The sequence below is a fragment of the Centruroides sculpturatus genome, unplaced genomic scaffold, assembly GCF_000671375.1.
Source record: "Centruroides sculpturatus isolate CEXI.00-Female unplaced genomic scaffold, Cexi_2.0 scaffold506, whole genome shotgun sequence".
Taxonomy (NCBI): Eukaryota; Metazoa; Arthropoda; class Arachnida; order Scorpiones; family Buthidae; genus Centruroides; species Centruroides sculpturatus.
Window position 1 is genome coordinate 441,088 of NW_019384672.1, and position 21,929 is coordinate 463,016.

A 21,929-nucleotide genomic window follows, 5' to 3' on the forward strand; every position below is an offset into this window, starting at 1 on the left:
GGAATACAATATCACAAAGTATATTCTGTAAAATAAAACTGAGCTCTCATAGAAAAAAAATTCAAAATACAAAATGTCGACATTTTTGTATCTAAATAATAGAAAACATTTGGTTTAAAATCATCTAAAAATTTGCATCGACGTATATGTAGGATCTATGTGGACACCAACGTATTAACAGGAGCACACGTGTTAGCTCCTGAAATTTTAATGTCACACTAACAGATCCCATTAAGATGTGAGATAATTGTCACTAAAGATCCTGCTGTAGTAAGAATGCAAATTACATACTGAAAATAAACTTGGGAACCACACCAGATCAGATGAGAATGTGTAACTAATTGAAGCATCACAGGGTAAACTGACTTGTTTTTTCTTTAACATTGTTGATTTCGCTATGATCTAAAAAGTTTTGAAACATAATGTAAATAGAAACAAATATTTTAATGTTAATACAGTACATATAATTTTTTTTTATTTCAGTTTATTTTTTATATTACTTTTTTTCTATATTATAAGACTATGAGAGCGAATAAGCAACAAGCAGTGTTACCGAAGCTGTAAGTAAAATACTTTTGTAAAATCTACACTGATATTTTATTCAATATGCAAATAACATGAGAATACATCAAAGTTTTAATAATTACATAAAAGAAATATCACATGATTATGTTTGAGATTTATTTTATATAAACTATTTTAATTGAATTTAATTCAAATTTAGTTATTAACATTCGTGTTTCTGAATTGAGTTTTCTGAATTTAAAGAATTGACTTCGTTCGAAACAATTTCATTACATTCAAACTTATGTTTTTTCCTCTTAAACATAGAAAACGAAAAAGAATCCAAAAAGCTGAGAACTACGGGCAATAAAAAAAGACTGTGAAATAAAGCGAAAATTACCATTAAAGTTATGATTTTAAAAAATATTACAAATGATTCCGAGGGTCCAAAATACGCTACCGAAACACCCAAAACAGTAGTTACGCATCCCTGTAAGACAGGATATCCAGCAGCGTATAAGCAACTTCGGATTTTCTCATTTGGTGTTTTCTTTTTGCAATTCAGAAACGCGTAAGTCGTATGTACTGTATAATCTACACAAAATCCCGTACACATCACTAATATTATTAGTGATGGTGGATTCACGGTAACATTCCATAAAGACATGTATCCAATCAAGCCAACCTGAATAGAAACAATAGTCACGACGACAGACAAAAGAAACAATATGTTCGGAGTAAATAAAAGAAACACAATAATTACTGTTCCTCCTGCAGCACAAATCGATTTTACACAATTTGAAAAAATATTAACATAGACGTCATGAAACATAAATCTTAAATTATATACAATTACAGGAATTTTGCTGTCATCGGCAATTTTCCTTACATTTTCAAGAAATGATCTTTTATCAATTCTTAGATCAGAACTGGATATTAGAAATCTCGAAGCAGTAATTTTATCGCCTTCTAGATTAAAAATAACATCGTTTTTAAACCTGCCTGCAACGTTTACTTTCAAGAAAACATTTTTAAATGCACCCAGAAAGTCTTCAGAATCACTCAGATTGTAACCAGAAAGAGAAAACTTTGCAACTGGAGATTTAGTAAATGCCAGAAATTCTCTCAGCCAACTTTCTGTGGTCGACGAATCGGATATAAATGGAGCAGACTCGAAACTTTGCAGGAGATCTTCTATGTCATTTTGGACAGTGACATTCGAATAATCTAATGACTGATTAATAATTATTTGAACTTGATGACTATAATTAGAAAAATACTTATTTTCAATAGATGCATATCTAAACATATAAGAAAAGTTTGGAAAAAATATAGTTATATCGTTTTCTTCTTGAGTGAATTGCATACAATATATTGCACCTATAAGATAAACCATAAACAGAACAATTACGATAGTTTTAGCGATTGGTTTTCCCAGCATTTTGCCAAGAACATTGCCAAAAAATGCCATAAAGATATTTCGTTCTTCCTTGTTTGTCGATTCGAATTGTTTTTTGTTTTCAATTTTCTGGTGATTTCGGTTAATTGGCCAGCAGAAAACAGAATGCAGATTATACTTTTCTCTGTATCCATCTAAAGCCTTGAGTCCTCCAAAAAACAATAACTGATAAATGTAGTCAAACAGGATTGCAAGAGCTGCATACGCACTGAATATATGAATACATTTATAAGGTGTCAGAAATCCCATACAAAAGGCAAAAAAGTTGGTCAGAGATGTAATAGTGATAGAGACAGCAGCTTCTGTGTATGTTTCTTTCATTCTATCTGGAACAGAAGCGTCAACGTCAGTTCTTCTCCACGCAGCTATCAATATAAAGGCATCGTCTACTCCAATTCCTGAAAATACATCTAGAATTAATTGTATATTTTGATTACGTTATTTTAATATGTGCAAATTTGCAACATCATATTTATGTTAGTTAATTTAAAGTTCTAGTGGTCACTGTTTATATAATAGAATAATTAATTTTTTTGAGAAACAAATAACTCGTATAATGAAAGGTGGACACATATCATTTGAGTATTTTGCTTCTCCTATGCAATAATTAAATGCAATACGAATGTAATGTGGATAATCGATTTTTGGCAATTTCTGATTTGGTTGCAATGCAGCGGTCAGCATACATGCTAATTTGTATATGTCGTGTGTCTCATGTTATGATAATTAACAGCGTGTTGCAGTTGACAATGACAATAGGATTAACTTTATAGGCTAGTTCGAAATCCCTCCATTTAATTAAAAATACAAAGGTGATTTTAATTTTAAAACATAATAATGTATTGTTAATACAGTGGTGAAAGATTTTTCTATGAATTTTGAAAGTTAACTACAATTTGAAGATTTAATATAATCTGGTTATTACACTTTCTTTGTTTCTTGCAACTTAAGATAACAATAAAGCGTTATAGTATTAAACAGAGCAATATTTTCGTTAATGAAGTGAAATTTTTTAGAAAGAATTACAGTATACAGTGAAAACATGCATAATTTATATTTATGGAATACTGTACTTAACATTACACACTTACGTATGTTATATTTCTTTTGAATAACAGTTTTTAACTCAACGTATCATAAATTTAAAGTAGAAAAATGGCAACAAATATGTTCATTTCGAGAGGTATTCTTCAATTAAAGACCTACAGCACCCGTATTCTTTAAACATTTTAGTCATATGCACACAGCTTATTATGTAAAAAATAAAATGTATATTACGGTAAAAATTTTGCAGAAATCCATTTAATATTAATTTTTAATTTTGATAACAATAGGCGAATGATATTATTATTTGTGATTGTAATAACCGGATCAAACTGTATTTTGACAATGTTCGCAATGCTAACGAAACTTTATTAAACGAGGATAATCTTAATAAATTTAATTTCAACATAAATACGCTAATAATAGTTTCAAAATTAAAAAAATTACGTATTCTTAATTAGCAAATAATAGAACATCAACATGGCAACGACAAAGCAACTTCAACGATGTAGTTACCATTGACAAGATGAATGATTCTGTTTGATTATTGCTGTGTTTTTCCTGACAAAATTAAACGCAATATATGGGATTTTTCTATATATACAGTAGAGCGTCGTTTATCCGAAAGCTGGTTATCCGAAACGTCCGTTATCCGAATGCATTCCAGTCGGCAAATTTAAATTTTCGCTAGTGCTGTGGCGCTGCAATCTTCGGATATTTCTCGGGCTACTCAAATATTTTACGTTTTTGATACTAAATTAACATCTGAAGTATAATTTTTTTATTGTTTTTATATTTTTCAATATATTTATTTTGTTTGTACAAAATAAAAAAATAATTTTTAATGATACAATAGTCTTCGTTAGGCTTAACATCGACGAAAATTCAACGCAAAGCGACACGCAACGGAGAGAAATTTCAACAAAGGATAAATTAATATATTTTTTCGTACATGATTCGTTATCCGAAAAATAAGTTATTCGAACCACCCCAGTCCCCAATTGATTCGGATAAACGACGCTCTACTGTATTTACTTCGTGATATAAGATTGTCATAAGACTTACCTAACATCAGGAAAATAATCATAACGTTCAATGGGACATACTCCATTTTGCAGTAAATTAGTAGTCCAAATGCTGCAACAGTGGCTAAGAATGGTGATGCACAGCTAGCAATACCCAACCAGGGCTTACTGCTCAGTGCGTCAGTCGATAAGCAAGAAACTGCCGAGAATATCAACATAATTGGAGCTGCAATAATAATGAGAGAAAAAATATTTTCGCCATTTCGGTTAATTTCATTATTGGCAGACTGACTAACGAACTTATAAATTTCGATATTATTCATGTGAATTGTTGATGTTAATTCTAGAAAAGTATTTTCCCACATTAGTGCCATTTCTTTCGTTTCTTCTGTGGCATGGTCCAGTGGATAATATAGTCTAATTGCCTTGGAATCTCGAATCATATTTTTCTCGTCTACTGTGACACCTCCGAATTCGAAACCGGAAATTACTAATTTGCCATCAATTTTATCAACTGGATATCTGCAAATAGAACTAGTTAATTGTAACTATATGTAAATATGAATTATGTTATTTTCTTTAAAAACATCTTTTATAAAATTGAGAAATCTACATAACTTTTAAAATAATTGTTCTAAATTCATGACGATGCGCTAACCTTTTTAAAAGAAGGTAATGTTTTCAGTTTAAATTTAATAAAGTAAATTTAAAATTATGCCATTTAACAAAATATCTATATCTATATATATATATATAGATAGATAGATATAGATATTTTGTTAAATGGCATAATTTTAAATTTACTTTATTAAATTTAAACTGAAAACATTACCTTCTTTTAAAAAGGTTAGCGCATCGTCATGAATTTAGAACAATTATTTTAAAAGTTATGTAGATTTCTCAATTTTATAAAAGATGTTTTTAAAGAAAATAACATAATTCATATTTACATATAGTTACAATTAACTAGTTCTATTTGCAGATATCCAGTTGATAAAATTGATGGCAAATTAGTAATTTCCGGTTTCGAATTCGGAGGTGTCACAGTAGACGAGAAAAATATGATTCGAGATTCCAAGGCAATTAGACTATATTATCCACTGGACCATGCCACAGAAGAAACGAAAGAAATGGCACTAATGTGGGAAAATACTTTTCTAGAATTAACATCAACAATTCACATGAATAATATCGAAATTTATAAGTTCGTTAGTCAGTCTGCCAATAATGAAATTAACCGAAATGGCGAAAATATTTTTTCTCTCATTATTATTGCAGCTCCAATTATGTTGATATTCTCGGCAGTTTCTTGCTTATCGACTGACGCACTGAGCAGTAAGCCCTGGTTGGGTATTGCTAGCTGTGCATCACCATTCTTAGCCACTGTTGCAGCATTTGGACTACTAATTTACTGCAAAATGGAGTATGTCCCATTGAACGTTATGATTATTTTCCTGATGTTAGGTAAGTCTTACGACAANCCACATTAGTGCCATTTCTTTCGTTTCTTCTGTGGCATGGTCCAGTGGATAATATAGTCTAATTGCCTTGGAATCTCGAATCATATTTTTCTCGTCTACTGTGACACCTCCGAATTCGAAACCGGAAATTACTAATTTGCCATCAATTTTATCAACTGGATATCTGCAAATAGAACTAGTTAATTGTAACTATATGTAAATATGAATTATGTTATTTTCTTTAAAAACATCTTTTATAAAATTGAGAAATCTACATAACTTTTAAAATAATTGTTCTAAATTCATGACGATGCGCTAACCTTTTTAAAAGAAGGTAATGTTTTCAGTTTAAATTTAATAAAGTAAATTTAAAATTATGCCATTTAACAAAATATCTATATCTATCTATCTATATATATATATATAGATATAGATATTTTGTTAAATGGCATAATTTTAAATTTACTTTATTAAATTTAAACTGAAAACATTACCTTCTTTTAAAAAGGTTAGCGCATCGTCATGAATTTAAAACAATTATTTTAAAAATTATGTAGATTTATATAATATATAGTTATGTCCATTATATATATAGTTATGTATTAAATATAGTTATGTCCATTTATATATATATATATATATAAATGGACGTGTGTCTCTCTATACCTCACTTTACCGCCAAAACTACACATCGCACATGAATGGTGTTTGTATGTGGTAGTAGCCCCAAGTCTCCATTCGTGCACTATGGTGGTTGTGTGAAATCCGGAACTTTTACCGAATTTTTTCCGATTAATACCCCGCAGTTTCCTAGCCCTCCAATTTAATTTTTCTTTAAATTCTAAACGAAAATCTAACGAAAAAGAAAGGGAAAAATTCCAATCTCCCCTTTCGTTCGAAGTAAACATCCGTCCATTTCGAAACTAATTCCACATTCCACCTCCAAAGTTGATAGTTAGCATGGGCCCGGGAACAACTTTGACCCATTCGCGTACCTTTTACCTCACAACAATTGGTCACATGACTATTCTCCCACGACGAAACTATAAAAGCCAATTGCTTCCCCCTCTCGGGAGAATCGTTCATCAGCCGCCAACCAAAAGTTTCCTCAGAATATCCTATGGACTAATATATCCTTTTTTTTTATAAATTGTGTTCTAAGAATTCAGTTCGAACCCATCTGGATATCCTAATCATTTTCCTCCAGGATAAGTAAAAGACATAAAGAAGTATGGAACGAATTTTTGTGAACTCTCTCTCGGCCCTACGCGTTTTAGGGACTCATAATTTTTTCCTTGACATTAGTTATTGTAATATCTATGTAGCTAATAAATCGTTGTTACTTGATAAATTGGTGTTCTCTTTTACTTGTATATCGCCTGTCTTCTTACCGACGGCACTCCTCCCTCCGCCACTCGATCCGAAACATTTAATATCGTTACAGCGGGAAAAAGAGAAAATTTTGCCATCTTGACAGTTTTCAGGTTTAACGACCTGTTGCCGGACAGGGAGCCCTTCAACTCTCCCCGGCGGTTCACATCGCACAGTCCAAATGCATGACGATGCGCTAATTTTTTTAAAAGCAGGTTATGTTTACATTTTAAATTTAATAAAGTAAATTTAAAATTATGCCATTTAACAGAATATATATATATATATAAATGGACGTGTGTGTCCCTATATTTCACTTTTCCGCCAAAACTACACATCGCACGTGAATGGTGTTTGTATGTGGTAGTAGCCCCAAGTCTCCATTCGTGCACTATGGGGGTTGCGTCTCGATAGCTATCATGGTGCGGGAGATATGAGGCTGAAAGTGGTTGAAAGTGGCTTTCTGTTTCGAATGTTTTGTTCGAATTTGTTCGAACAAATTCGAACAATATTCGAATTAAATTCGAACATAAAATTCGAATATCGGTTCGATTATAGAACGATTGTAAACGTTCCAGAAACGTTCAAAGTAGTTCGTTGGACTGGACGTGAACAGGAGACGTTCAGAAATAAAATCGGAACCAGATCTCTAATTAGTCTAGAAACGGAGCACCTAATTCTTGCATTCTGTGAAAACGGGTAAGATTGGCTATAATGTAATTATCTAAATCTTCACTATAGTTACTTTTTGCCCAGCGAAGCGGGTCCTTGCAGCTAGTTTAAAAATAAAAATTAATTTAAATGATGTCACTGAGCTAAAGTCAATGATATAAAAATTTTTTGTAGTTAATAGTCGATATTTCAGCAAATTAAGAAGCCTGTAGTTTCTGTCAGGAACATAAAAACTTCGCCAAAAATTTACCTGTGATTACCCTGTTTATGTCGGTAAGTGACATAACAATTATCGAACTTGCAGTAAATTACAAGATCATCTTTCGTTCCATGGAATATGATTAAGAATATCTTTATTCTCATTATCCTAACCGTCTCAATTATGTAGCGAGGTTTGCAAACTCCCATATTATATTAGTTTTACACACGAGTAATTTTGTAGTGTCTGATAATACAAAAAGCATAGTTTCTCAGTGGGATTTCTTCTAAAAACATTTATAATGTTTATTTTGTGGTATTCATTTAATTATATTACCAATAAAATATTTTTACTATTAATTACTAAGTTTGAATCTTTTGTAAGTATTTTTAATTTACAAAATGTTATATTATTTTAAAGACGTAGATTTTCTTACCTAACTTTCTGATTCACATTACATGCAGTTAATAAAATTTAATTATATATTTTAATATAAGTCATTAAAATGAAATTGCATAGTTATATTACATTAATTAAAAAAAATGTATTTATAGACAAATGTAATTGTCTTTTACCGAAGAATCAAATTAAAAGTTGTTATTATATTAATAATATAAGAATAAATCTTACTTGATCTTGTATAATCCTCTTTTAATGTCATTCGTCTTTCCTTTTAATGACAGAACAAAATTCTCGTGGCAAGTGCTTCCGTCTGCCTTACAACACAGATCTTCGTAACGAAGGAATGCGTTATTCCATAGAACACTGACATTTCTAACGATTTCGTCAAGTTTGATGACTTCTTCAATTATTGATTCTTCTAATACGGAAGTTTCATATTTTGATGTTATCTGTATTGCTGCGGCTCCTTCCATTCTGGATAGTCTTCTATAATCACATTGTGACGTGTTTATGGGAAACGTTGATTCGATTGCTGCTCTATCTACTATACTTCTTGCATCGGTTGGTGCATAAAGATACTCTGCATCCATTGTAGGTGATACACGTAATATTCCTGTAGCTAACACTTGCGAAAATATTAAAAAAATTGCGACGTGTATTTGTGGATAGCATCCTACGTTGTAACCAATGCGAGATAATGTAGCAGAAACTACTCTTCTAACCACGTCAAGCTTCATTCTTTTACATAAACAATCAAAGCGGAAAAAAATACTCCGTAAGATATTTAACACAACACGTTGTATTCGAGTCTGTCTTAATCACATCTAGTATTTAAATACGATTCTTATTATAATGTTGTAATTGCGCATACGAAATATCATATAAGTCTTCTAGATCCGCAATCTGCCTATTATGAATAATATTCATTATTATAAAAATGCTTTTTATTAATGTATAATCATATACAGTACTTCTTTGTTACTTGTTTAAAAATACTTCTAAAATTTAGTAATTTTAAATGATTTAGTATCGACTGACTCAAAAGATAGCATATTGATTAATAATATAAGTCATCCGAACAATCTTAAATGTAAGTGTACTTACGTACTGCAAAGCCAGCGATTTATATAAAACTTGAATTACTGCTGAATATGTCTGGTTATGTTTGTTAAAACGTAAAAAGTTCAATTAAAATATATCATAAGATAAACGTCATTTCCAAGGAACAAAGTACAAATAATATGATAAAAGTTTTATAGGTCCACGTTATCAATCACTTATGCTATCATTGGAAATATACTTTGAAAGTGTAATCGATGTCGTAGTATATTTAATTTTAAATATAAGTTACAGCTCTAATTAATATTAATTTTAATGTTTTATATCGTTTGCTTTATGTCTTATAGATGTAAAAATTATAAATTGCGTTTATTTTAAAGGTTTTCATAGGTTACGCGCGGTGTTGTTGTAAAACATGTAAGGCAAATAAATGATTAGGAACAAGTGTATAGTTTGCTTTATTAATGATGCATTATTAATGGTTCGTTTATTAAAGGAATTGAAATGTATTAAACGTTGTTGTCTATAGAAAACATTATATTATTAAATAACAATTAAACATAATTTCGAGAAATACGATAACATTTTGAGTTAACTGAGTAATTCAGGCGAGGAAATGTTTGATAAAGCCAAAATCTGTTATGTAATAATATAGGTTTTACTGAATAGAATGACAAATTACTTACTTTATGTGTTTTTATTAAAATCGATGTTGTAGTTTATTTAAAATTAATTACGTATGACACGTTTAGTTTCATAGTAAAGTGTTTTTTATTATTGCCTAAGTACTTATCGTACTTCTGAGATAGTAATAAACAAGCATACGATGGAAATCGAAATAAATAAACTAACAATTTTGGAAAATATGCTTCAATTTATATTTAAATAAACAAAGAAATACTGTTTTAAAAACGGTGATTATTAGATTTGAAGTTTAATAAAACGACCTATTAATTTAATTCCTTATAACAACCATTTTAAGATTAATGGGGAATGTTAATTTTTACATATGACATACAGACCGATTATTTTGACTGTTAAATCCGGTTTCATTGAATATTTAAGTTTTGGTTTTTATTTGGTTTCGATTTTTATATAAAAAATTTCTTTAAACGAGTTGGTTAAGTTACCTGGGACGTGTTCAGTAACATAGAACACTGAGTCTGATTTCCGAGAGATTTACTGGGCAGAACTAAGAATATTCTGAGCATTATTGAACGATTATTCTTTGCTAGACAACCAGAAAAACTGGCGGAAAAAGTTAAAATTAAATAATTAATATAAAATATAAAAATAAAATTTTATCTATAAAAACGAATTCATTTAATAGCCATCACCAGCAGCCATATTGTCTCACAGAAAAGGAAAGGAAAATTTAAAAAGCAATATACATCAGTGAAATTATTAGCCATATTTAATTCTTCCACTGATGTGTATTGCTTTCCATTCTTTGCAATAAAACCAAACGTGTTTCTTATAAGAGTAAGAGTAGGAGAACATATGGCCAGTCATTAACATGCACACTAATACCCAAAAGTTAGTACCGAGTAGATTTTGCAATATAAGTTTGTTGTATTATCTCGTGAAATTAGAAAAGGTTTTCTACAGCTTTTTTGCAAATGGCATTAGGCTCATATTTCACACGTAGCACTTGCTGATATCCTACAGCATTAATCCAGAAATTTTTTAACACAACCACATTACTAATTCTGCACACGCCAAAGGGTTGTTTTTGTGTCTCTTAATAAGAGTCAAAATTTGTTTAATTTTTTAATTGTTTAAATGATTAGACAACTCTGTATACTGTTGGTTTTGACATCTTTACGGCTAGATTCGACGCAATTTGCTATGTTTTCTGCAAAGTACTATTTTTATCGGGATTTCGGTGTAGAGAGTCTTTGAAATAAAATTTTCTTTCACATTTTTTACAAAACTGTCTGAATTTCCCAGAAAATGATGATAACAACTTTCCTCTTTTCATAATAAGACCTCTAATTTATCATGTATTCCAGATTTTTAATTTGTAGAAATTCACTTCTAATATACTACTGTCCTGTATTTTATACTACACTATGTCCTATTTTACACATTTATTGAAATTTAATTGCAATCGTGTAAAAATTGGTAGTGCAGTTGCGTTAAACTCTCAACGGGCAATCTGCTCATAGAGTTTACACGAAGATCTTTGACATCGAATATCTCAGCCCATAGGTTGGATTTAAAAATTCTGGCTTCGTTAAGACGTCAGCCTGGGATTTCGAACGAGCTCTTCGACAAAATGGCTTCTTTTGCCATTTTAAAGATCTTGTTAGCCTTGCTCAAACAGAACCATAAGCTTATGTGAAAATTATACTCGCCAGACCCCATACATACAAAACCAAGATATCAGTTCAGTCGATTAATTTGAGGTCAGTTTACCTATTATTTGGTTTATATAAAATGACAATAATTACAACACACATGCAGAAACCATCTGTTTATAATAAAATTTCGTCATTTATTACAAAAAATTTGTATGTTATTTATTGTTATAAAATAGCAACAAGCTTAATTCTGAAAGTAGAAAGGAAGTTATATAAGAAATTGTAAATGCTAATAACGAATAAAATTTTAATTATGTCTGACCCTACTCGACATATGACAAACGATCCCTCTATCTCTCCATGGGTCGAACTTTAACAACTAAAAGTTAGCAGCATAAATTCCCGTAATACAGAAACCTTCCCGCAAACTTTCATATATTTTCGACATAAAGAACAGGAGTTATTAAGCTAGAAATTGGATTAAGAAAACCTGTCCCCCACACACTTACATCCATAAACTAATGTTACCCTTCTCTCCCCTTATATAACTTTAGTAGTAAATATGTCTGTCCATATCTGTTCAAAGTAGCATAAACTTGCATACTCCATTCTGCATTAAATTAATAGTCCAAATGCTGGGGCAGAAGTAATGAAAGGTGAAATGCAGCCAGCAATACTCAACCAAGGCTTATAAAGCAGAGTATCAGTCGATAAGCAAGAAACTGCCGAGAATATCAGCATAACTGGAGCAGCAATAATCATGTAAATAACAGTACATTCTCCACTTCGATTAATTTCGTTATTGACAGATTGATTTATCAATGTATAAATTTTAATGTTATTGATACGAATTTTTGATGAAATTTATAACAGTTTTCTCCCATTTTAGTGCCATTTCTTTCATTTCTTCTGCATGATCCAGTGGATAATACAGTCTAATTGCCTTGAAATCTCGAATCGTATAGTATTCATTTTCTGTTACTCCTCCGAATTCGAAACCGGAGATTATTTTAATCTGCCATCTATTCTATCAGCTGGATATCTGGAAATAACCAGAATAAGTTTATTGCAACATTATGTAAATATGAATTATGTTATTTTATTTATAAAAAAAGCATTACATTGCTAAGTAACAGTTAAACAAACATTGATTTTGTTTTTCATGTCCGACAATTGATTTTTGATACATTTATTGAAGCGTTGCGCGTGCGTCGTGCATGCAAGGTTTTCTTAATCCTAATTATAGTTCGCCATTCCTGTATTCCTGCCATTCCTTTAAGTCCAGATAATCTTCTGTAATCACATCTTGACGTGTTTATGGGAAATACTGATTCTATTGCAGTTCTTTCTGCTTTTGATTTTTGCATCGTATGGAGCATAAAGATATTCTACATCCGTTGTAGGTGATACAAGTAATATTCCTGTTGCTAACACAAGTAAAAGTACGAAGTATATTTGCGAATAACATCCTACGTTGTAACCAATGCGAGATAATGCGACAGAAACGATTCTTCTTACAAAGTCATACTTAATTTTTCTACAAAAATAAGCAAACACGAAGGATAATATTTAATATAATTATATGGAATTAGGATCTGTACTTCAATCACATAAAATGTTAATACAGTGTATTAACAATAGTTATTTAAACTATTGTTAATACAGTGTATGGAATTAGGATCTGTACTTCAATCACATAAAATGTTAATACAGTGTATTAACAATAGTTATTTAAACTATTTCGTTCAAATTTTTCAAAACTCTACTTCGTTATTTGCATAATAATCTTAATTAAAACCACTGTCTAACATGGATCACTTTTCAAATATTAATAGTAGTCCGGTATTAATTAGTAGTAGTTCACCTTCCTCTCTTCCAGGAGAAGATCAACCATCTCTTTTGGTCATATTACTCTAACTCCCTCCCTCCTCTACAGTTCTTTCTTTCTATGGGACCAACGGTATGGTTGCATTCGAATATGCAAGTTACATAGTATAAGGTTACCTGCCAACACGGTTTTCTAGGGTGCCGATTTTAAATATTTTGTCCGTTTTCTGCCAAAGTTTAATCGTTGAAACAATTCTTTATTCCTCTACTGTAAACAATTTAAAAAATTTTTAAAATTTTTCGATTGATCACAAGATGTGATGAACTCCTACGTAAGATAACCTTTTGTAGTTATATAAATCAAGTATTGTAATATTATATAAGATTTCTTATCTTATATAATATTATATAAGATAGAAAGGTTAAAAGTACGAAATAATCTAATAATTTTAATCCTTGCTGCTCTTATTTTTTTGCCAGAGCAACGCCGGGCAGTGAATAGATAATATAGTAGTAATATAAACAAACCAAATATTGTTAAAGGTATAATTATGTCTACTTACAAGCTTAATAACACCTGTAAATTTGTCGAAAATGTCTGAAATTTTGTAGAAAGGTTTATGTAATAGAGCAATTGAAACCATTAAGTTTTAGTGATTATAGGTCGACAGGGTGAGGAGATAAAGCAGAGTAGTGTGTCATATCTCTAGTAAGGTCGAACTTGATAACGATTTTACTCGTTATTAGCATTTTCAATTTTTTATAAATCCCATCTCTACTTCCAAAATTAGGCTTTTTGTCATTTTATAATAATTAAGAATAAAAAACTATTAATAATAAAACATCGTAACAGACGGTGCACACAGGCAGTTTTAAATGTTACCGCGAAAGTTAAAGAACTTATTGACGTATTTTATTGGATATGGAATTAAAGTTGATTAACTTGCAAAATCGTAGATTTTCGACTCGAAACTATTTCATTATTTGCTCCAAAAATAGAATTTTCTGCTATGCAATGAGCTAAAATGCATGACGTTTACTCCAACGACTAACCCAATATTTTATCACAAAGGAAAAGAAAATGTCAGCTGTATGCAAATTTTATACGAAAATAATCATTCTACTAATTCATTCATTCATACCGCATAATATTAGAGTAAAACCAGGTGAAATGCCTATTCGGGAGAGAAGTTTACAGGTTTTTTTTTATTCATATAATACTCAATAACGTCGCTAGTAACGTTAATGGAGGCTCTGCTTAACGTTCTTGTGTTTCATTACCTTTCGAATGACTGTTTTGCGGATTTTCTCGTAAATAATTATTTGTTTACCATCGCTCATACGGTTTGAGAGAGATGCCTACTTGATTTAGGGGAGAGATGCGTACTTTTTCTACAATATTCTATTGTGAACTTAATTAAATTTATAAATTTTAAATGCCAACTGAATACAAAAGAATGGAAACTGGTGCCAATGGGCTGAATAAGACTTAGTTCTTCCAGCTGAAACGGTACATACGAATCGTCTAAATTACTATCGAGCAAGCAAAGAATTTAACATAAACAAATAAACCGAACTCCAGACAAGTAATGCCGATTGGAATCGATGTGCGATGTACAAACAATGCGGTGTATGAAACATGTACAATGCTTATTACAGAGTATATTAAGCGTGGAAAATACAAAAAGCGCAAAATGTTGATTAAATAAAATGGTAAATAAAACCAGCATCTCAACCTTGAGGATTATGCAACTCTTCCGAGGACTGGAGAGTAGCACGAAAAGGACAAATGTCGTTTTGTTGCTCCCTCTGTTACGTCAGTTATAGATATGTTTCGGCACTGTGTTGTTTTTATTACCATTGTTTATTTTCATTAAAATATAACTCTTGGTTGTATATGCGTTATAGAGACTATTTATTTCTTTTGGAACCTCGAAGATTCTTTTATACTCTATAAATTCACACATGCTTTAACACTTAATATAACACAAAATTTACATAAAACAACGATCGATTTATTTTAATTTTTNGAAGATTCTTTTATACTCTATAAATTCACATATGCTTTAACACTTAATATAACACAAAATTTACATAAAACAACGATCGATTTATTTTAATTTTTTATTTTATTTTTTCTGTAAATTAGATATTAGACTTTTCACTTTCATTTTTTCGAACAGCCAGAGTTTTTTCAAATGTACTACATTAAGATTGTTGTGTTACATAAGCTATAAGTTACTAAAACATGTTTGTAAACTGCACACTAACATTCTGTTAAACACATGAACAACATAAACCGAATACAAATGTTTGTGAATTCTATTTCAATATGTTTATGAATTTACTGTAACCTCTTAATTTTAATTTTCTGCGATATTTTTACATTTCAAAACATTCAGTTCGTTTATATCACCTCCCCTGCACTCAAACTTATTCTTTTTCTTCTTAATAAAAGACAGCAGAATATAATCGAAAAAGCCGAGAATTACAGGCAATAACAGAAGACTATGAAATGAAGTAAAAATAACCATTAATGTTATAATTTTAAAAAATATTACAAATGCTTCAGCGGGGCCGAAATACACTACCGAAACACCCAAAACGGTAGTTACACATCCTTGTAAAACAGGATAACCAACAGAATATAAACAACTTTTAATTTTCTGGTTAGGTGTTTTCTTTTTGCAGTTGATAAATGCATAAGCAGTATGAACTGCATAATCTACACAAAATCCCGTACTCATCACTAATGTTAATACTGAGGGTGGGTTTACAGTCACATTCCATAAAGACATGTAACTAATCAAACCAATCTGAGTAGAAATAACACTTACGGTAATAGACAGAAGAAACAATATATTCGGAGTAAATAAAAAACACACTAAAATCACTATTGCCGCTGCAGAACAGACAGCTGTTATACATTTTGAAATAATATCAACATAGACGTCATAATACAAAAATCTAAAATTATATACAATTACAGGAATTTTACTGTTATCGGCAATTCTTCTTGCGTTTTCAAGAAATGATCTTCTATCAATTCCAATTTTTAGATCATAACTGGATATATGAAATCTCGAATAAGTAATTTTATCACCTTCTTTATTAAAAATAATATCATTTTTAAACCTGGTTGCTATTTTCATTTTCAAAAACACGTTTTTAAATGCACTCAGAAATTCGTCAGAATCACTCAGATTGTAACCAGAAAGTGAAAACTTTGCAACTGGAGATTTAGTAAATGCCAGAAATTCTCTCAGCCAACTTTCTGTGGTCGACGAATCAGACATGAAAGGTGCGGATTCGAAACTTTGCATAAGATCTTCTATGTCATTTTGGACAGTTACATTCGAGTAGTCTAGTGTCTGGTTAATAACTACTTGCACTTGATGACTGTAATTAGAAAAATACTTATTTTCAACATTTACATATTCAAACATATAAGAAATGTGGGGAAAAAATATAACTAAGTCGTCTCCCTCTCGAATGAATCGCATACAATATATTGCACCTGCTATATAAATCAAGTATAAGACAATTACGACAGATTTAACGATTGGTTTTCCGAGCATTTCACCTAAAACATTGCCAAAAAATGCCATGAAGATATTTCCTTCCTTTTTGCTTCTTGACGTAAGTATTTTGCTATTTTCAATTTTCTGATGATTTCGTTTAATTGGCCAACAGAAGACACAATGCAGCTCATGTTTCTCTCTGTATCCGTCTAAAGCCATGAGGCCACCGAAAAACAATAATTGATAAACATAATCGAAAATGATTGCTAGAGCTGCATACGCGCTGAATATATGAATACATTTGTATGGTGTAACAAATCCCATACAAAAGGCAAAAAAGTTGGTCAGAGACGTAATAGTGATAGAGACAGCAGCTTCTGTGTACGCTTCTTTCATTCTATCTGGAACAGAAGCGTTAACGTCAGTTCTTCTCCACGCAGCTATCAATATAAATGCATCGTCTATTCCAATACCTGAAATTTTGAAAAATATTATTTTTTGATGTATGATGCTATTTTAATATACACAAATTGCAACAATATACAGTTGACCCCCTATAACGCGGTAGATACGTTTCACTTTATAAGAATTTCACGTTATAGAAATCCTTAAATACATGAGCCAATCACAGCCCGGCACGTGTGCAGTTTGCAGACTACGGCTGTTTGAAAGGTTTTCTTCCATAAAATTAATCGATTTTACACTAATTCGATTCAACATTTTCAAAACACGTATAAGTTTTTGCAAATAATCCGTATAAACTATGCTATAAACAAAAAATTGTAGGATTACTTACCGAGTGTGCACCGTTCGACGACGCCATTGCTTAAGCTTGCCTTCGTCGCGGAGCAGCGCACCAAACGGCGGGAGCGTTTTCTGATAAGTTATTTTTCTGCGAAAAATTCGTTGAACTTTGGAGACATCATTAATAGAAATAATTTTTATGGCCGTTGAATGAGAAATGTTTTTTTTTTCACAAGAAATGTATAAAATTACAGTACTGTATTAGACTTACAGTACCTAATTTATATACTGTACAGACGATAGTAAGCTCAACTTACACGTCTAAACTCTCTGGAGCGTGTAAGTAGTTCGGCTGCTCGTCCACTATTGGTCCAGATTCGACCAATACTGTCGCGACACAAGTCGGCGATGACGTTTTACCGCATTTTACGAGTCTCTTTTAGCGTCTTTATACGAATACGGTTGCAATTTTTTCGCCGCGTTATACGAATCCGCATTATATGAACCCACGTTATAAGGGGTCGACTGTACTTAATCTTTTAGCATATAGTAGAGTGTTTGTGGTATAATACATTACAAGTTTATGTTGTAAGCAAAATATTACTCTGGTTATCTTTGGTTTTGCTATATATTTAAACATTATGGTTGATCGTAAGGTTAGAACTAAGTATTTTATAATAGAAAATTGGAAACTATGAATTCGATATTATTTCATTTTTTAAGATGGGGAATTATATAACACAAAAATAACATAGGACTACATGTCCTTTCAGCTACAAAATAAATAACTATATTAGCATTACGCTACAATCAAGCACTACCGGGGCTGTTCGTTAATTTGTATATCGTTATCCTACTTAAGTAGACAACTCCTTTATTGGGTGCAATGAATAATATCTAAACGTATTAAATACCAAAGTTGCAGACAATGTAAGGATAGCTGCGTGAAGTTTCTTTATCTGGTCTCTAGTGCTCAAGTATTTTTAGTGCTCAACTTTGGTCGAATTCGATTTTAAACCCCTGGAGCATTGTAACTAAATAAAGATTTTTTTCTAAGTCTAGAAATGTTCTATGACATATGCCATTATATTTTACAGTATTTTAGAAATAGCTTGCCCTCGTGGGAAAAAATGTTTGACGAGCACGTGATATCTAAACCAAGAAATGGATCATTACTGATTACCGTACGGTTTATTTTATTTTTGTTATTACTTATCACAAACATCTCTAACCTTTTTCTGAGAAAGGCAGGAATTTCAAAGCCTGCTTTTATCATAACTAAAATTTTTCTTTAGATCGAAATTGAGAAGTATAACTATTGGAAAAGTCGAGTCATGCAACGATATCATCGGCTGTGTGCGTGCTCATCGGAGGACCAGACAGTCTTCTCGGCGACTTGTCTGCTGAAAACGTCCTGAGCCTGAGAGTTGTGTGTGAGCTGTCTCGTTCACTGGTTCCATCACAGTATTGTCAGAACGGCCAAGGTGGCGCGCTATTCGGGAAGATGATCATCCGACTTCTCTCAACCCGATGATCCTTTCTTTCTCAAACTCGGTTAGATGTTCATATGGTCTTCGATTGCGACATCCTGTCTGTAGTTTACCTGTTGCCTCTCTTCGCAACAGGTCAACTGCAAATAGAATGTCTTTGCGCGCTTTTAGTGGACAAGTGGAACGCAATCAGCCTTCATGATATAACTCTAACCATTTCTGTTTTTGATTGAGACTTACCTGCATACCAAGTTTCTGAGCGATACCATAAATTGTTCTTATTGCGCTGTTTCTTATGGTAAGAAGTGTATATCCTATTTAGTATAAGACTTACCTAATACCAGGAAAATAATCATAACGTTCAATGTGACATACTCCATTTTGCAATAAGTTAACAGTCCAAATGCTGCAACAGAGGCTAAAAAAGGTGATACACAGCCGGCAATACCCAACCAAGGCTTACTAAGCAGAGTATCAGTCGATAAACAAGAAACTGCCGAAAATAACAACATAACTGGAGCAACAATTACCATAATAAACAAAATACTTTCTCCATTTCGGTTAATTTCATTATTGATTGACTGACTCAGAAATTTAAAAATTTTAATATTATTCGTATGAATTTTTGATAATGTTTCTGAAAGAGTGTTTTCCCACATTAGTGCCATTTCTTTCGTTTCTTCTGTGGCATGGTGCAGTGGATAATACAGTCTAATTGCCTTGGAATCTCGAATCAAATTTTCCTCGTCTATTGTGACACCTCCGAATTCGATACCGGAAATTATTAATTTGCCATTAATTCTATCGTGTGGATATCTGAAAATAAACACAACAAATTTGTTTAACATTATATAAATATAAACTGTTATTTCCTTTTTGAAAATTTATCGTATAAAACTAAAAAGTCTACATGAAACTGTCATTCTCCCACCGTTTACTTTCACTATGATGTTCATTTACTTATATTTCTTATAAAAAGTCTCCCTGTAATCTATTTTTATACATCTTAAATGAAGCTTTTCCATTAGAATATAATTCAGCTATACCTAAAGCAGGCCTATTGCTATAATTTCGTGACAGACATTAGCTAGCAGATAAATTCCAGTTTCCTAACCTTTTTCTTCACTTGCCTGTTAATACACAAGTAATCTCTAAATTTCACTTATTTCGAGAAGTCTACAGACAAGAAAATTCAGCAACGGTTTCTTAAATTAAGCGTTCCGGTGACATTTGGTGGCGTCATCTGTTATCATATTTTATTTTAGAAATTTTATATTGTTTATAAATACAGATCTTTAAAAATTAATATAAACATAATTCGAAATGATGAAGACATTTACTTGAAAGAGTTATTTTAAAACAAATATAATTGACATTAACGTAATAATCAATAGAATATAATAATTAATCTTACTTGATTTTGTATATTCCTCTTTTAATGTCATTTGTCTTTCCTTTCAATGACAGAACAAAATTCTCGTGGCAAGTGTTTCCGTCCACCTTACAACATAAATCTTCGTAACGAACGAATGCGTTATTCCATAGAAAACTGACATTTCTAACGATTTCGTCAAGTTTGATGACCTCTTCAATTATTGATTCTTCTAGTATGGAAGTTTCATATTTTGACGTTATCTGTATTGCTGCGGCTCCTTCCATTCTGGATAGTCTTCTATAATCACATTGTGACGTGTTTATGGGAAACATCGATTCGATTGCTGCTCTATCTACTTTACTTCTTGCATCGGTTGGTGCATAAAGGTATTCTGCATCCTTTGTAGATGATGCACGTAATATTCCTGTTGCTAATATTAGCGAAAATATAAAAAGAATTGCGACGTGTATTTGAGGATAGCATCCTACGTTGTAACCAACGCGAGATAATGCGACAGAAACTACTCTTCTTAGAATTTCATGCTTCATTTCGCTTGAGAAAAGAATTAAAACCAACAGGAAACATATAATTACATGGCATTGATTTGACTCAATGACATTAGGTGTGTATTACGCAACGTAACGGTATAGTAGAAAAATATGTTGAGTATGTTATCAAAATCAAAGTTTCCAGAAAGAAAACTATTTACTGCACAATAAGGTGTGAAAATTCAACCACGTACAGTACATGAAATTGATGAATTCTCTGGAACTTCTTCTGCCTGTTATTAAAACACTTCGCATTAGTTTAAATTACAATTTATTGGTTAATTTAACTAGTCACAATGAACGTATTTCTTATATTATTTATATTATGTTATCAGTATATGCAATCAAACCCCGTGTTATGCGTATTGAACGTCAATGAGAAAAGGATTTCCGTTTATCTGGACGAGGATATTTATTTAAGCGTTATTCAATTCGGCTAATAAAAAAAAATATATGTTAACATATAATATGAAACGTGTCGAGCTCTCGCGAATACAATTACATTCAAATAAGTTGAATTTAAGCTGATTGAATAGATAACATTACAATAAGAATAATAAACTAAATACTTGTTAAATGTATAGGTATATGTACTTACGTATTGTAGAGCTTGCAACTTATATAAGTTTTAAAAATGAAACGTTCGATTAAAACATATCGTAAGATAAAAATCCCTTTCAGAGAACAAAGTACAACTAATAGGGTAAGGAGTATTAAAGCATATCACAATAGGTCATCAATTACAGATATTATCATTAAGAACATTAAAAATTTAATAAAACTAATTTACGTACATGTATGTATATACAGAATATTTATCTGAATTTAAATCTAAGTAACAGCTTTATTTAATATTAATTTCTGTATTGTGCATTGTTTGCCTAACTTTTCATTATTATAGATAAAAGAATGATAACAACCGTTTA

The 21,929-nt window shown here is 31.3% G+C and overlaps 2 protein-coding genes across 2 annotated transcripts; both read right to left on the minus strand.

The window, feature by feature from the left end:
* Window positions 1-688: 688 nt before the first annotated feature.
* LOC111626751 (patched domain-containing protein 3-like) lies at window positions 689-9,455 on the minus strand. The gene is made up of 5 exons (XM_023370240.1): window positions 9,241-9,455; window positions 8,365-9,043; window positions 5,508-5,676; window positions 4,073-4,580; window positions 689-2,361 (listed from the first exon to the last, which is right to left on the minus strand). Exons 2-5 carry the CDS (start codon window positions 8,871-8,873, stop codon window positions 728-730), a joined length of 2,820 nt encoding a protein of 939 aa, XP_023226008.1. The 5' UTR covers window positions 8,874-9,043; window positions 9,241-9,455; the 3' UTR covers window positions 689-727.
* Window positions 9,456-15,513: 6,058 nt separating this feature from the next.
* LOC111626739 (patched domain-containing protein 3-like) lies at window positions 15,514-21,678 on the minus strand. The gene is made up of 4 exons (XM_023370227.1): window positions 21,602-21,678; window positions 20,495-21,236; window positions 19,415-19,896; window positions 15,514-17,319 (listed from the first exon to the last, which is right to left on the minus strand). The coding sequence occupies exons 2-4, from the start codon at window positions 21,001-21,003 to the stop codon at window positions 15,689-15,691; spliced, it is 2,622 nt and encodes an 873-aa protein (XP_023225995.1). The 5' UTR covers window positions 21,004-21,236; window positions 21,602-21,678; the 3' UTR covers window positions 15,514-15,688.
* Between the last annotated feature and the right edge of the window lie 251 nt (window positions 21,679-21,929).

Coding starts and splice junctions, on each gene's coding strand:
- LOC111626739 (XM_023370227.1), bottom strand. CDS start 21,003: ATGAAGCATGAAATTCTAAGAAGAGTAGTTTCTGTCGCATTATCTCGC. Junction 19,897..20,494: donor AGAGGAATATACAAAATCAA/GTAAGATTAATT, acceptor GTTTATTTTCAG/ATATCCACACGATAGAATTA. Junction 17,320..19,414: donor GATTATTTTCCTGGTATTAG/GTAAGTCTTATA, acceptor TCAAAATTTCAG/GTATTGGAATAGACGATGCA.